The sequence below is a fragment of the Musca vetustissima genome, unplaced genomic scaffold (assembly GCF_032173495.1).
Source record: "Musca vetustissima isolate MV318-11 ecotype Yass unplaced genomic scaffold, APGP_CSIRO_Mvet_v1 utg6724, whole genome shotgun sequence".
Classification (NCBI taxonomy): domain Eukaryota; kingdom Metazoa; phylum Arthropoda; class Insecta; order Diptera; family Muscidae; genus Musca; species Musca vetustissima.
In genome coordinates, this window is record NW_026885980.1 from 138,083 (window position 1) to 155,666 (window position 17,584).

General features: G+C 33.6%; 1 protein-coding gene across 1 annotated transcript; it reads left to right on the forward strand.

The window, feature by feature from the left end:
- The first annotated feature begins 4,727 nt into the window (after positions 1–4,727).
- LOC133333361 (zinc finger protein 697) lies at positions 4,728–5,860 on the forward strand. The gene has a single exon (XM_061541672.1). It carries the CDS (start codon positions 4,753–4,755, stop codon positions 5,710–5,712), a length of 960 nt encoding a protein of 319 aa, XP_061397656.1. The 5' UTR covers positions 4,728–4,752; the 3' UTR covers positions 5,713–5,860.
- Positions 5,861–17,584: the final 11,724 nt, after the last annotated feature.

A 17,584-nucleotide genomic window follows, 5' to 3' on the forward strand; every position in this document is an offset into this window, starting at 1 on the left:
GTGTATGTCTAAGTCTCCTGAGTTTATTGATAGATTTTTGGTAAATCATTTCATATTTTTTATATGTTTTGCGTTAAATCTTTTGTATCTGCTTTAGGAATTTAATATTGGCTATGGCATGTATTGACTGTGTTTTATAGGAAATAAATTAAAAATATTTGTATACAATAAATTTAAAGGCTAATTACCGCTTATTCTAAAATTATTATATATAACATTATATCAATCGTATCAGCGTATCGTTATTCAAACCAGGAATAATTAATTATTGTTACTGCATACTACTACCAAAAAATGGATCATTTAAAAGCTAGTTCTTTTTGAGAATTTTGAGAATTATATTTGGACCATGATATATCAATAAATGTGAAAAAAATAATATAAATAAAAGTGTAAAATAAACAGAAATGCGGATTGAAGCTGTATTCATACTCAAACATAAATTCAAAAAAGAACCGAAGGCAACGAGTTTCCTATCTCGAATTATATAAATAATAGGATGTACTTTATATAAAGTTAGTCTGATATTTAAGGAAAGATGTTCCCATCTTAAGCCACTACAGACCACGACCAACTTTTGTACACATATCCGATATACAGTGAAACCAATATGAAGTCACTTTCAACAATTTAAAGTCAGAAATTTTTGGTTCGATATACCCGAAAACATTATTATCTTAGATATGAGTCTTTTATTTTGAAAGTGGTTTTTGATGATGATGGTTGATCATTAATCAGATATAAATTCTATCGATGTAAGAGAACAACAAATGAAAGTTTGCTCAGAAGAATGTTAAAGTTCAGTGCTAGTTGTGTAGGGTATCATATGGACGGGCCAGTACGAATCTACTGCCCCGATCACTAATTTTTTAATTGGTTTATTAATCCAATTCTTGTAATTTTATGTTTCGCTGCCAATTTCTCTGCGACCGAAGTCAATATATTACCACATTTTAATTATTTAAAATGTATAATTAGAATGTCTATGTCGGAATTGGCATTTTGGGTCCATGATCTTGAATTTTAGATTCGATTAGAAAATATGTAATTTGGTACAGATTTTTCTCATAATTGTCAGTCACATTTGAATGGCAAATTTGTTCAAATCAAACAATATAAATAACTTTCTAAGTCTATAGTTAAACATCATAAAATTGGATTTCATACATCGAATGCCAACGGTAATAAATACTAACTTCAGCAATATTTGAACCTAATTATTAAATCAACCAATTAGCAAATCAGCAAAATTTTAGCATTTTGTCAATGAGGTATTTTCAACACTTATCTCTAGTTTCTCATGAAATTTAAGAAAATATGAATGGGCATTTCGTTTTCAAAAGACTCGTAATTATATTAAAATTAAATATTTTTTCACCCATATTTTTTTCATACATTTAAAATAATTAGAAAAATATTGACAACATTGATATATTCAAATCAGTGTTCAGTGGTTTCCAAAATAGTCTCAAGCCTATTTAGGTGAACACCATGCAGAGTATTGGATAACTATTTTCTAATATCAGCAGAAAAATTTTAATTAATTTTCTTTTACTTTTTTGAAACAATATAGATGGAAAAGTATTTTAATAGCAATTTATTAATAATAACGCAATCGATCAAATATATATTTTTTTCTTTAGTTTAAATACGACATGCCGACTATAGGAACTTGTCATGCCGACTGGTTCCCACTATTGGTAGAAAATCAATAGGTGTGTCTGGTTAATTTTCCAGTAACATTTCTTCAGTAAGTTCTAGTTCAGAGAGTAAGCCTTTTTACTCTCTTTTGCGATAATACTGAGAAAAGTAAACAGACAACATTTAGTAAGATTTAGCAAATAAACAGCTGATTTAAGAAAACATTTAATATGTGCCCAAATAAACAACAAACAAAGCACGAACACAATTATTTGCATTGCATTTAATATTAAAAATAAAATGAATAATAAAAGAAAAATTGATTTGGCATGTTCCCCGGGAACATTTAAGCTTCCTGCATCAATACATTGCCCTCTATCTGGAACTTGCTGAAAATATATAAGGAATTAGTTTCTGATTTAAGGAAACTTTGCATTATTTACGAATTTTCTTCCATTTTCTGTAATTTTTATACCACTTAAGGGGACCCCCCATTCTCGGGGTCAAAAATTTTGTTGATATAATTCGAATCTACACTAATTAAAGAATGTCCCTACAAAATTTCAAGTGAAAATCTCAAGAACCCTTGAAGATATAGCCGATTTATTGCGTCAGCATCAAGTGACGGCTGAAGGGCTTCTCAAACTTTAAACGAGTTTTTCTCTAAACATTTTTTTGCGAATGGCGGGCACTATAACTCAAAAACTAATAGTCCAATCGGTTCCAAATTTTGCAACGTTTCTCTGGGAGTGTAGCTCTCGTATGAACTAGGATAAAGCCAATCGGTGAAGATCTTCCTTATTTTTTAAATTGGTTTTTGGTAAAAAATCGGCGATTTTCCAAAAATATTTTTTCAAAGGTCCACCATTTTGTTAATTTTAGAGCGAAGTCTATAATCCTAGTTCATACGAGAGCCAGACATGTACTCTTTCTAACACCGTTGGAATTTTCGGATTCCGATGTTCCAGTGAGGAGTTATCATGCCCGCCATCAAAAATAAGGACTTTTCTTTAATTAGAAAAAACAACAACAAAACAATAACAATTTTTTTTTGTAAATTGTAAATTATTTTTCTTCTCTTTTAATTCTTCAATTATATATGTGCAAAGTTACAAATCTCAACAAGCATTGGTTTTGATTTACCAGCCATTGAATATCTTGAAAAATTAAAATCGAGAATGGGGGGTTCCCTTAATTGAACTTTGTAAATTAAAAAAAATGTTTTGAAAATTTTTTTGTGTTTGGACATAAAACAGCTGATCCAAAAATGGCTGAGTTTGCAAAATCTTACTGCATAAAATTCTTTCAGTAAACTTCAGTAAGTTTGTTGTTGTTGAACTGTCAAACTTGCTCTCTCACTTGAGTCTCTTTTACTGAATTTTTGGGTGAACAGACAACATTTAGTAACATTTGGTAACAATTGTTACCAAATATCGAGTAAACAGACAGAACTAATATTTTACTAAATTTTCAAATCATTCATCTTTAATACAAACTAATAAATAATTTATTGTATATGTATAAAAAATATAATTCGGGAAAATATAGAAATGTTCAACTGCCCAAATTATTAAAATTTCGCAAATCAAATTAAAAGCAAATTAGTTGTGTATTATTTTTTGATGCTGACACAATAAATCGGCTATATCTTCAAGAGTTCTTGAGATTTTCAGTTGAAAGGGACATTCTTGAATTAATTTAGATTCGTATTAAATAAAAACAATTTTGACACCGAGAATGGGAGGTCCCCTTTTATAAGGTTCTTAGAATAGCTTGTAACAAAGTATTTAGTTTTTCCTAAATTAATTACATATAAATTTAAATTATGTCAACAAATTATGTTATTAATAAAAACATAAAAAATTTGGGTCGTGCTTCGTTTCCTTGAGAGATAATATTATTTGCGACATTTTTGAGAAAAATGTCAACTTTACAATCAATACAATATTCCCAAAAAAATATATAGTCCTGATTTATATTAGGCGAGTTTACTTGCGGCAATTTTTATCGTTCTCTTTTGAACTTACTCCATGCGTCTATACAAGGCGATTCGGTTTCCAAAATATTTTTTTATTTGTTGTTTTTTTCACATTTAAATATGTATAAAATGTCAACAAATACGAAATACACAAAACAAATTGCCAGAAAATTGTCGGTACGAGCAATTTTTTTTTCATTTCTATACCCCTTGCCCCTCTCTCCTACAAACAAAGACTTGTCGCAAGTAAACTCGCCTAATCTAAATTGGGACATACTGTATCTATATTCATAATACAATTAAACCACTGTGCATTTAATAAATACTCTGCATCAAATGAAGTAAAACGGGGCGATAAACAACAACAACGCCGACATGAAAAAAATACTATTACGCCAAGAAAATATTCAGCCAACAAGCCACAATGATGCCGCGATGTCTGCTATTAAAAATGGGAAGCCATTGTTAAAATCTTATTCTGAACGACGACAGAAACAACAACAAAAGAGACACCCCTAAACAAGGGCTTTCTCTAATAGCCTAACGCACATACACACACAAACACACTCTCCAACGGGCGAATCCATGCTATGGATTTGTGGTAAATAAATCCATGAATGAAGCCAAACACAATCTCGTGTTCAGTCACTTATACGCACACACACTCACTCACATTCAGGCACACCGATGTACAGACAATATGAATCAGGGCGATTTTCCTTTGGCTAACAGGGAATTTCCTAAGCCAAGTGATTGAGTAATGTTGTGCGAGAGTGTGTGTGTGCGTGTACACGAGTAAGCCTATGCCTAGGTAACAGATAAACACAGGCACACACACCCATGAGGATAACACAAAACATCTCTATGAACGAAGTAGGTAGTCCTGTCGGCAATCTCTTCACAGTCTCCGTTTATATACTGTGCGCAAAACATTGAGTGAATCAGTTCCACCACGGATCTTAACGAGAACACATACGCATCTCACAAACGATTTTAACGAAACAAACAAAATACAAACCATTGAAAACAAAAATCACAGTGAAAGTGTTTCATATACATACACACAAAATACGAACAACATTAAAAAACTTTTTTTTTGAAGTTAATTAATTAAAAACTAAAAAAACAACAACATGTCTACCTTGAATATGCATCCACCACAAACCTACTCCCGACTATTCCGTCCATGGGATTGTAGTTCCCGTGACGAAACCAACAAAACACCCGAGGAAGTACCAGTCCAACAGCCGTTGGTAAAATCGGAATATAACTCCTCCACCGAGGACATGTCAGCCTCATCTACCTCAACACTAATCAAGGCTGAAAACTTGTCCTTCAGTGGCAATGAAAGCGATCGTGAATGTGCCTCGTCCAGCAGTTCATCCAGCAAATCCTATGACGAAAGCTTCAACAACAGCATGCAAATGGATGTCTCCTCGCCATCGGTCAACACTACAACCGCTCATATGGTGCCACAGGCTCTTAATTATGCCGCTCCTCCAGCTTCTCACATCTACGGTTCATTGGAGAACCCAATGCATCCTGCCTCAGCCATGCACATGATGCCTCCATCTGCCAGTGACCTTTACTATGCTGCAGCCGCCGCTGCTGGATTACCAAATGTAGCATCAACTACTTCACCATCAGCCGCCGCTGCTGCAGCTGCCGCCTATGCCTTGGATCCCTATGCCTTGAGCATTATGGAACAGGAATACGCTCGTGTAATGGCCGAGGAGGCTCATCTGAAAGCCGTCAATGCCCGCAAGCAACGCCCAAAGAAATTCAAATGCCCCCATTGCGATGTTGCCTTCTCCAACAATGGCCAATTGAAGGGACACATTCGCATCCACACCGGCGAAAGGCCCTTCAAGTGCGACGTTGAAACCTGCGGCAAGACATTCACACGCAACGAAGAGTTGACACGCCACAAGCGTATTCACACCGGCCTCAGACCCTACCCTTGCACTGCCTGCGGCAAGAAGTTCGGACGCCGTGATCACCTCAAGAAGCACATGAAGACCCATATGCCACAAGAACGTCAACTGGGACCCGCCATATTTGTGCCCATGTATCCCTACCTCTACGGCTATTAAGGACGATGGACACAGATACGTAGGACACAACGCGGTGTCATGTGACATAGTATCGCATGTGGCTTGGCCCAAATGCTGCTTCCAATTTCAAGGTTCCTCAAAGGCATAGAAGAAAAACGAAATAAAACGCGCTTGCACGCGTTAAAAACGCTACCCACCACAACGCCCCCTCCTTCCCCCACAAAACAAACACTTGATTACCTCAATTAATCTGAAGTACCTGGCCGAATGAAACCGTCGCTTCTTTTTCTACAACGTCAACAGCAACAAAGTACAAACGAATCAAATATTAAATATAACCCGAACAAAATAAAAATATATTTATTATTCGTAAACGTCGAGGAAGAAGAAGAAATCTCAGGTCCTATTTGTGTGAATATTAGACTCATCACAAAAAATATCAAATTTACACCGAACCGAATGTAAATAGTGTATCGTCTTTTTGGATACATCTTGTAAAAGAAAGAAAACAAAAACAAAACCAATGTAAAATATTTTATGTTTTATTTTTATAATTTCATTTAATTATTAATTTTAAGTTTTACTTTTTGATAAACTGTTTGAAATGAACAACTTTTATATTATTTTTAAAAAGAAGAAGAAAAAACGAAAAGAAACCTACAAAAATATACAATGAATGAACAACATTATTTAAAAAATGATATGCATTTGTTTGATGTTATTTTTAAATATTCGAAATAGTTTTTTGGGAAAAGAAGACGTTTTGGGAATAGGTACTGTCTAATATATATATATATATACTAACAATGTGCCCGCTAATTCGTATGCAGAAAGGGAATACACAAAATATTTCATATGGTATTGTAAATACTGTACATTTGTTGTACTATAGTTTGCGATTTAGTACTCTTCATACAAATAAGCACTATTTTCCGAAATCTCTCTTACTTCCATTAAACATAATAAAACCAGTAAGGAAAGTAGTAAAGTACCCCATGCAAAATTTCGTGCATGTCGAAAGATATATTGGGACTTTGGTACATCACTTACATTAAATCGGAAGAAGTTGTATATGGGAGCTATATCTAAATCGGAACCGATTTTCACGATGTTTAGCCCACATCGTTCTAGACGTAATTCAGCCCGCTGTGCCTAATTTCGTGTAAACGAAGGATATATAGGGAGTTTGGTGCACTATTTACCTAAAATCGGACTAAAATATATATGGGAACTATATCTAAATTTGAACAGATTTTTCCCAATTTAAATAGGGTTCGTCCTTGGGCCAAATATGTGACGTATGCCAAATTTCATCCACTTCGAATCATAAATGCGACCTGTACTTTGTTTACAATTTAACATGGACAGACAGACGGACATGCATAAATCGACATAGAATGTGATTCTATGCATATAATGTGATTCCGTTGCCGAAATAGAAATTTAGTGCATTTGCTATTCTATTTGCTATTCGTACAAATCAATTCGAGTTTCCATAGTTATCTCTATAGCTAAATACTACACTTCAACAGTAATCTAAATTCCAAATCGCAGGATCCAACCAAATCCAAATGGTTCCAAATATTGTACCATCATACTTATAAGTAAGAATTTCTAAAACCACATCAATCTTACTCTCCAACGGTAATCATAATTCCACCAAAGTCCAAATTTAGTACTTTTCGTACTCATAAGTACGAATTTCCAAATATACCTCAATCCTTATTTCAAATAGTAATCGTAAGTTAAATTTAAGAATTTCAGCTCTGCCTTTTCATCAAAAACCAAATTGTACCAGATTTGGTACCATTCTGTACTTTTCGTACCCATATTCCAAAGTTTATCAAATCTACACTCCCACAGTAACCTAAGTTGCAACTTTCGGGATTCGAATTCTACCCGTTCACTAATGTCCAATTTGTACCAAATTGTGTGCTTTTCGTACCCATAAGTACGAATTTCCAAAACTACCCCAGTAATGTTCTCCAATAATAACCTTTAGTCCACATTTAAGGATTCCAGCTCTACCCGTTCACCACACTTCAACAGTAATTTTAATCATAAATTTCAGGATCCCATCCCTATCCGTTCACATAAATCCAAATTGTAGCATATTTAGTACCATTTAGTACTTTTCGTACTTTAAGTTTGAATTTTCAACACTGTCTCCATCCTGTTTTTTATCTCAATCTAAATAAACTTAGTACCATTTAGTACACATAATCATGCATTTTCAAAACAACCTCCGTATCCCAATCCTACACTCCACCCTTAATTTTGATTCCAAATTTTAGGGTTCCCGCTCACACAAAACGAATTGTACCCTATTTAGTACCATTTTGTGCTTCTCGTATCCAAGAGTACGAAATTCCAATACTACCTTAATTCTGTGATTTGCATTCTAAATTTAAGTTTTCCATCTCTATCCATTCACTCTGATCTAAACTGTACCAAATTTAATACCATTTAGTACACGAAATGAGAACTTTTCAAAACTACTGACATATTTCAATCCTGCGCTCCAACAGTAATATTAATTTAATCAAAATTTCAGGATCTCAACCCTATCCATTGGTACCATTTAGTACTTTTTGTTTCTATAATTAAACTACGTCAATCCTACACTTCAAAAGTAATTTTAATTCCAAAATTCTGGAGTCCAACTCTATTTACTTAATCAAGTTGTACCAAATATAGTACCATTTAGTACACATACGTACAATGCTTCCATACCTTAATTCTATATTCTAAAAGCAACCATTATTCCAAATTTTAGGTTTCCAGCTCTCTCCGTTCACCCAAATCCAAATTGTACCATATCTAGTGCCGTTTAGTACTTTTCGTATACACAAATACGAATTTCCACAGATGTCCCTATAGCTCAATCTTCAACAGTAATCAGAATTCCAAATTTCAGGTTTTAAGCTCATCCGTTTATGTACTGTACTATAGTTAGTACGATTTAGTACTTTTCGTACCAATAAGTGCGAATTTCCAAAACTACCTCAATTCTACACTGCAACTGTAATTTTAATTCCCAATTTCAAGACTCCAGCTCTACATGTGAACCGAAATCCAACTTGCACCGAATTTAGTATCATTAAGTACTTTTCGTACACAAACAGTACGACTAATTCCAACAGTAGTCCTAATTCCGATTTTCAGGATTCCATCTATATACACTCAACTAAATGCAAATAGGAACGATTCAACTTCGATAGACTTTATTGAAGAAGGCCAGAATATTTTTGCAGTATGTGAGAAAATGATGCTCAACACAAGACTTCAAATATTTGTCAAACTGTAAAATTTTTTTCTTTGAGGCTAAAATATATTAAGTGGAAGTTATTATATTCAAAAAATATTATTTTGGAAAAATATTGTCATGTTCAATAGATATTAAGGGTCAAGAGTTGACTATCAAACATGGTAATGTGTGCCAGAAACTTTTACTCGTCAACATAGGCGTTGATCTCTGTTCGTTTTGTTGTGACTGATATATTTTTTGATAAAATATATTCTCTACTACTCGAACAATCGATTTGATATAATAAATGCCAATATCGATCGATATTTTCTCACATACTGCAAAAATATTCTGGCCTTCTTCAATAAAGGCTATCGAAGTTGAATCGTTCCTTTAGGTTAATTCCAATTTTTAGAGTTTTTATTTCAAATATTTATTTATTTTGAGAATTATTTATTGTTTTCTACTAATTCTAGCAATTTCTAGTGCATTCGGACCTTTATTTGCTATAATAAAGGTGATTTTCTGAATGTTAGGTGTACTGTACAAATTTTTGGCCATTTTGATAGATTTTACAGTTTTTTTTTTCAAAAATTTTTATCTGTAAATGATTTTATTGGTGCTTAGTATACAAAATTTAACTAAATTAAAGAGCTATTTCAAAAACATTTTCAAAAAAATGCAGTAAATTAAAAAAATACACAATGTTTTAATAATGTGGCCACTTCAAAGCCGAAGTATTTTCATGAAAACCGTTATTTATGGAAAAATGGCATGCAATAATTTTCTATTTTCACGCTAAATCTCTAAAGTGCAGTATTTCGAAGTGTTCTGAATTAAAAAATTTACAAAAATACTTCAAACGAATCGAGGGCTGATCAAAAAATGTTTACCACAATAAATGTTTTAATGACGTGACCACCACTGTATGTTCAATATACGTAGAGTTAGAACTAAATTTAGTACTTTTAGTACACTTATAGGTCGAATTTCCAAAAAACCCTTTTGTACATCTTTCTAACTTTCCATCAGTGACCCACATGCCAAATTTCAGAATTCTAGCTCTTCCCGTTCGCCTAATACAAGGGGTACCATATTTGGTACATTTTAGTACTTTTCGTACCCTTCTAGTATGAATCTCCAAAAACCCAGCGTTATCTCACGCCTACACACCAACAACAACCCACACTCAAAATTTCAAGCTTCTAGCTTTTGCCGTTTCGTCTGGGCGATGATCTGTCAGTCAGTCACTCACTTAACACTAAGCTCTTTTATATATATACATATAGATATATAACAATCGTATACAATATGTTCGAATATATGGACAGAATAATATCGAGCCCATCCCGCGAAAATGATGTAAAATTAATTTATGAGTTATCGATCAAACTTCGAAAAATATTTACCACATTCATTTCCACATATATTTATGCAAGGGATTAAGTTAAACCTAAATGTTTGGTTTTGATATTTTTCCAACAATTCAACTTAATCTATTCAATTTTTATTACTTTACTTTTACTTACATCTACCTCAGATTCCCACAGATTAATTTATAACAATTTTTAACTAAATACAACACTAAATTTGGATTGGGTACAAATATACCACGGTTAATAATCTATTGATCTTATAACTCTAAATTGGAATTTTGTATAACTGTTTCATCAACAAATCGATCTAAATATCTCATTTGTTGAAAATTGTACAGCAGTTTAAATCAAAAAAAAAAAAATGCACTTATGTACCCGATTATTGGCCGTAGGGCTAATATGACATTTTAATGTAAGCGACATTTCGTTGTCACCGCAAAATGTAAACAAAATACAAAGTATACTTACATTAAAGTTATCTTTGCTCTTATTTCATAACGGTTCATGATAGAATTGAAACATTATGAAAATAAGCGTAATGGATTATTCTCTATCGATTGACATCAAAAACAATATCGGAAAATTGTCGCTTACAACATTTTCGCGGGGAGGGCTCGATAATTATTCCTATATTTCACTTTAAAAGTTCATACTTTTGTTAATTCTATTTCAACGAACAAAAAAAAAAAAAAAAAAAACGACACCTAAAATGCAAACGGACAATTTTATTTATTTTATAGGAGAAACAACAAACTATATACAATCTTTAAATCGTCATCATAAATGCAAACGGACGTAACTACACTTTTACAAATTTGACAGGAGAAGCAAAAAACGTTATAAAATCTATGAAAATGGAGCATTGCCGTATTCATTTTTGAAAAAAAAATTATTATTATTATTTATTTTTTTTTTTTTTTTTGATTTTTAAAGGTTTTATGTCAGTTATGTCCTTTTGACTTGATATTTTCTGAAACAAAAGGAGTGAATAATACTTATCCGATTGAGACTAAAATTTGTACAGCGTACCAAATTGAGTCCGGAGTGACGTGTGTTAAGTTTTGTTGAAATCGGTTCAGATATAGACATTGCACCCTCACATATTTTTGTCAGATTTTGTGTAAATGGAACATTAAAGCCCCTACATTTCTTTCAATTTGCACGAAATTTTGCATAGCGTACTGAATTGAGTCTAGAGTTATGTGTGTTAAGTTTCGTGAAGATCGGTTCAGATTTAGATATAGCTCCCACACATATTTTCGTCGGATTTTATGTAAATGTTGCACTAAAGACATTAAATATTTCTCCGATAGCGATAGAACATTGCACAGGGTACTTGTCCACCCAGTGGGAAACAAAAATACCTAAATATATATTTAAGGAAAGCCTTAAATTTGGGATAACGCTATATGGGGGCTACAGTAAAAATTGGCCGATATATCTCATTTTCAATGCTAAACATCCCAGAAGTGGCATTAATATAAGTTCAGAATTTCTATATTCAATATTGCGAGTTTTAGTTTTTTTTTTTCAGGAATGTAGTTACGTCTTTTTGCATTAATAAAAACATGCTATTGTAGTTACGTCCTTTTGAATTTCTTTAATTATATCGCTGTTTTTGACGATAGATGTCTAAATTTTTGTGTGAACATGTAGTTTGATTAGACGAACAATAATCAAACAGAAAGTCAATTTCGAATTTTTCGGTAGTTACGTCCGTTTGCATTTATGATGACGAAACATAAAATATTTCTTGCAACTTATATCAATTTATAAAAACAATATTCAACATGCAATCGGCATTTTCTATTAGTAGAGGATTTTGGCAGGATTTAGAACAGAGGAAAATTTGGAAACAATAATTCTACAATAAATGCAATCGAATGTTTTGGGAACTATTTTTCTATAACGGTATGTTATTGTAGCTAACACTGAAGCTCATGGCAATATTCATACGAGTTTCAAATTGTCAGTATTTTCTATCATACCGTAGGTACAGCGATTCTCTAAACATTTGTAACTTTTTAATAAATTAGGTGAATATTATATTCAAAAATAATGGTTTTTATAAATTTCTGATTTTGATTGCATTATTACAATTATTACACTTGTTAGAGGTGATAGATCATATTTTTCAGAGTATTATTTTAAGATAAGGCTTCGCTTCAGTAGAAAATTATCAATTTCTTAACAAACATGTAATTTGTTACACCTCTCTACAACTAAATATTGTCAACAATCCTTTCAAATAAAAAAATCTGGTCATCAATGAATTATGCCGGCATCTGCTTCTTTGGAAGACAACACAGACAACATCTTATTTATTCCATATTTTAGAAGGCGTTACCGAACACCTTCAAATTTCATATTAGCCTGTTAATAGCCTTACCGTCTGCCGCTTGTCTTTACAAAATATTTCTTTGCATATTATTTCGATGGAAAACAGCTGGCAATTGGTTGGCAAAACTGCCAAAAAAATCTGCTAATTTGTGATGATTATGTCAATTTACTATGTCTATGATCGGCGAGAAGAATCAAATTTTCATTTGTCGGCATGATGATATGACTAAAATGTCCAACTCTTTTGTCGGCTAAGGGGAGAGGAAACCCCTTTGACAACTAGTCATTCATTCATAACTCGGAAAATGACATTTACATTGAATGTCCCTGCTGGTGGCGAATGGATGTACACAACTCTTTTCCAAGATACACATCGACACACCGAGTGGCACATGCGACATGGCGAGTGTGACAACACTTCCAGGATCACAACTATTGCCATAACTCATTAAGGCGGAATGACTTAAGGAAATATTTGCAAAAAAGACGAAATCCTTAATCACCCACACATACACACACCCGTTAGTGTCAGACTGAGCGTACTGAGTTTGGCATTCGTGTGTGTGGATTTTATTTTTCCATGTTAAGACTTTACCTACGATGGAACTTAAAGTGAGAGCCAGGTTTAGAACGGATATAGCTTTAGTAAAGTTCCTGTAGGAAATTTTTGCCCATTAATCCTAAGTCCGGAGAAGATTAATAAATCCCCCATACCCTGTGCGCGTACATAGGCTTGATCAAAATAATCTCGATTAATTAAATCTGGACTTTATCAAATCGTGGTTTATGTGCGTAGAGTGCCACGGCACATACTAGTTGGAATACCAGCTCGGAACGTTTGGTTCGCATTAGCAGCTAATCGAAGTCCAGAGTAGGGTAATCGTTAGTCTTTAGATATTCCAACGATGCAGTGATCAGTAGAGGTTTTTGGATTTCTTGATGTATGTCGATGTGAAATGTCCAACATATTCGGTTTGGTATTGGGTTTCGTTAAGCTATGATCTAAGTGATCGTAGAGCAAAGCGAACATGGACCGCTAATGAGTTTTCTGTTGGAGATTACACAAAATTGCATGTTTTGATTTATTGAGTGAACGCAACTGTACATGGAATTTTCGTAGATGGCGGTCGTTCATTGTCTGCTTTTTCCAAATTTTTATAATGGCATTTAAATTAAGAAAGACTGGAGACTTGATCTAAAATATGATAAGGTTCGGTTGTAGAAATTCTTACTGTAAGGGTTCAAAAAGTACAAAAATGACCGACACCTATAACGACACAGCTAAAGCTAGAATCTTGAAAATTCGTACTACAATCGTAATAACGTACTGCAATACCTTGTATATATTAATAAACTTTTTTATCTGAAAGTGGTGAAAACGATTATGTCCTATACACGTTTTATAAATACACCTTTTAATATTATATGATATATACACGGTTTAAAATACGTGATAAAATCTAACATGTATATTTACATTACTTCACATGTTCGGTATTATCTCAGGAATATGGGAATCTGCACTGATCTGAGCTTATGGAAAACCGCTCGAACATTACCACAACTAAAAATCCTATAGCTGACCATATGTTTGGGCATTTTCTTTTCGGTGAAAAGTCCAAGATATCATTTGATCACCGTATCAATGAAAAATCTCTGTTTCAGCGATTACCATTATAGACTCTCAGTTACCCCGCAGACACACACACATTCCGCTAATATCAGATTTAATTAATCATGATTGTTTAGATCATGCCTTTCGAGGGATTAAATAATCCCCTCATTTTTGGGATTAATGAACCAAAAATTTTTTCGTTGAAAAAATCCAAATGCTTGTGTGTGTGTGTGGAAAACAAAGCTTGATCAAATCTGTAAAAATAAGTCCACGTTAAAACACCCATGTATAGTTTGCAAAATTTTGATCTTTCATAGAATATACGTGAAATGTCGTAGATTCAGAGGGAGAGAGTTACTTAAAGGGCTTATGCGACCAAGACAGAAAATGTATTTAAAATGATTTGAAATCCCATGGAATTCGTCATTATTCTTACTCTGGACTATGAGCGACAACACTCATTTGTTGAAATTTTATAAAAATCCCTGAAAAATGTAATCGGCAGCTCCTAGGAAATTTCGAATAAAGAAATCAGTAGATTTTATCAACAACATGGTATGTTCATGAATTTTTTTTTTTTAATATTTGAATATTTTGCACCACAAATTTGTGCAAATAAAGTTAAAAATTTATTAGGAAAAATAGTTTCCCTTTTTTACAAAATTTGCACAACTGGATTTAACATTCTGCGTTTTTACAGTTTTACTTATAAACCAGTGAGCGTAGCAGTATTGGTTTATTTGACCCGCTAGATATTGACCGTTTAGGACAGCTATTCGAATATGTTGGCCAAATCGCTTTTCCCATGGAAAATTTGTGATTGTGATTCGGCTTATAATTGTGGCGTCTAGAATGACTAGAAACCCATATAAAATTAATATTTTCGGTCCATTTCATCCACGGAATATCATCTGATTATCATCGAATCGTAGATAGATAGGAAAATAAGTCAATAACTGTGGCCTGTAGCGGATCTTCTCAGTCAGTCGAGATATGACGATCGGTATACTAAAATATGGGTCTTGGACCAATATTTCACTGCGTTACAAACTCTTGGGGCCACACAAAGTAATAATACCCTGAGAACAAAGTTGTGTAGGGTAGGCCCACAATTAAACCTGCTATTACAAAATTATTGGATTTGGCTTTGGAAAAGTCTAAAAGGTACTATTTAGACCACAACGTTTATGTATACGATGTAACAAAAAATTGACTTATCCCGATAATATCAAATTCCAGTAACTTTCGATTGCAAATTCCCCAAACAAAATTAACTAAATATCGATACCGCCTGCCAAACTATACTGAGAAGATATAAAATCAACATTCTTATTTGAATGTAAATTCAAAATCTATATCGATATGACACAATCTGTATAACATGAATATACATACATTTAAGTGTACAATAAATAATACGACCTCTAGCATGATTTCAATAGGCTGTCATTGTTGGCTCCAATTCGATAATATTAATTAAAAAAAATATATCTCTTGTACTCCATTTTCTGATCGCAAAGATTTATTATTGTCAAACTCTCAACCTGTCGGTACTTTGCCTTAAGGTTAACCTATAAAAAAATCAATTCAATTTCCAAATCTACAAACAATTCCATCTTACAATTAATGAATGTAATTAATTTGAAATCTTTAACCTATCTGACAATATATTTCATCATAAGCAACAATGGAGGATTTTATTTGCACTTCTAGAAAAACGAATTACAAATTTAAAAAAAAAAACATTGATCCAATATCAAAAAGCCTACAAAAGAACACCATCACAAATCATTGCCCACCCTCTAAATGGCTAACAAATCTTGAATAATCAGGTACTGATACTCGACAAGTGTTTAATTTTTTCTTAATCTCGAGTTTGTTTTTCTCAAGAATGTCCCCATTATTTGATCAACATTCAAAATTTCGAAGTGAAAAATTTCCTCCAATTAATCACATCCCCTTCGATGGCCAATTGTTGCACCTAAGTCAATAATGCCAAGCATGTGTTTTGTTGCACTTGAAATTCTCCAGAAATCGAATACTCCGAACAATGGCGGTGGACATTTGAAGAGATGACATTTCGTCATGTCACCTCAGCCACACATCAAAGTGAATTGCTTGACAAATAGCGGTAATATAAATCAAACCAGGCCACCAGTCAGTCAGCCACCACATACACACGAAGTATAACGAATATAGATTAATAACGGTTATTAATAATACAATTATTCGACAATGTAGCCAAATAATCAGGTTACAAGTTTCGTTCGGATTAAAGGACACTTCTAGGATAGATTGGCCCTGGCACCCTGCGGTGATAAATCAATAGAACCAATCGCAACAGAACTTGGCTATGCAACGGCCAGATACAATGCAGCAAGGAGTGTAATTGTTCTCGTTTAGTTTATGACCAGAGAGACGTCAATGTGTCTGGGAATGTTCTCACCAAATTACAACAGAACACAGGCGCATCTAACAGGTAGGTGATGTTCTGCACGCCCCTATCAACCGAGTGAATCCCTTTCTGTTTTGAATGCATCTGACAATGGCAGTGAGATGATGATGAGGACCAGACATTGTGCCAACGGCAACAACAAGTTGCGAAACAATGATGCACCATAACCAGACGGACACTACTGACACCGATACAGCCGATACAAATGACCATTGTTCGGCTCAATTCACCGGCCAAAGATAGTTAGTGTCGTGTAATTTATTTAGCCTCAGCCTCAGAGTCAATTGTTTCAAGAAACAAAATCAGTTGAGTTTGTGTTCTAGTGTGTGAGAGAGATGGGGCGATTGATCGGTGCAAGGTGTCACAAATGATTTCGAGCCAAACGCCTGTCTGTCTGCCGGGTTCTATTGTTCTGGGGCAGAATTTCGAAGTTCTTTTTTTGCAAAGACTAAATTTCTTTAGATGTTGTCCATAATGAATGGCAATCTTTGAATAATTGTTTTGGGAGCGTGTACACTCCCAATAACCTAGCCTAGCCGTCAGACTGTATGTCTCCGAAAAGTGTGAGAAAATCTGGATTAGAGCAAATAAAATTGAATTTGCCCTAAGCAGTGCCTCCTATAATGATGTGGTTAATGACACCACTTTGTCTAGAGGAACCAGTTGTAACGTATTTTTATGTGAAATACATGTGTTCGTACGTATGTATGTTTTTCCTCAATTTGTTGGCATTTGGTACAGTTTGATTTTGCGCAGTCATACAATTTAATAGCAACAACAACAATACAGTATTTAAAACATGATGATGATGTTTCCCAGATTATACGACGTAGAGCCAACTATATACTATATACGACAATAGTTACAGTTATATGGGT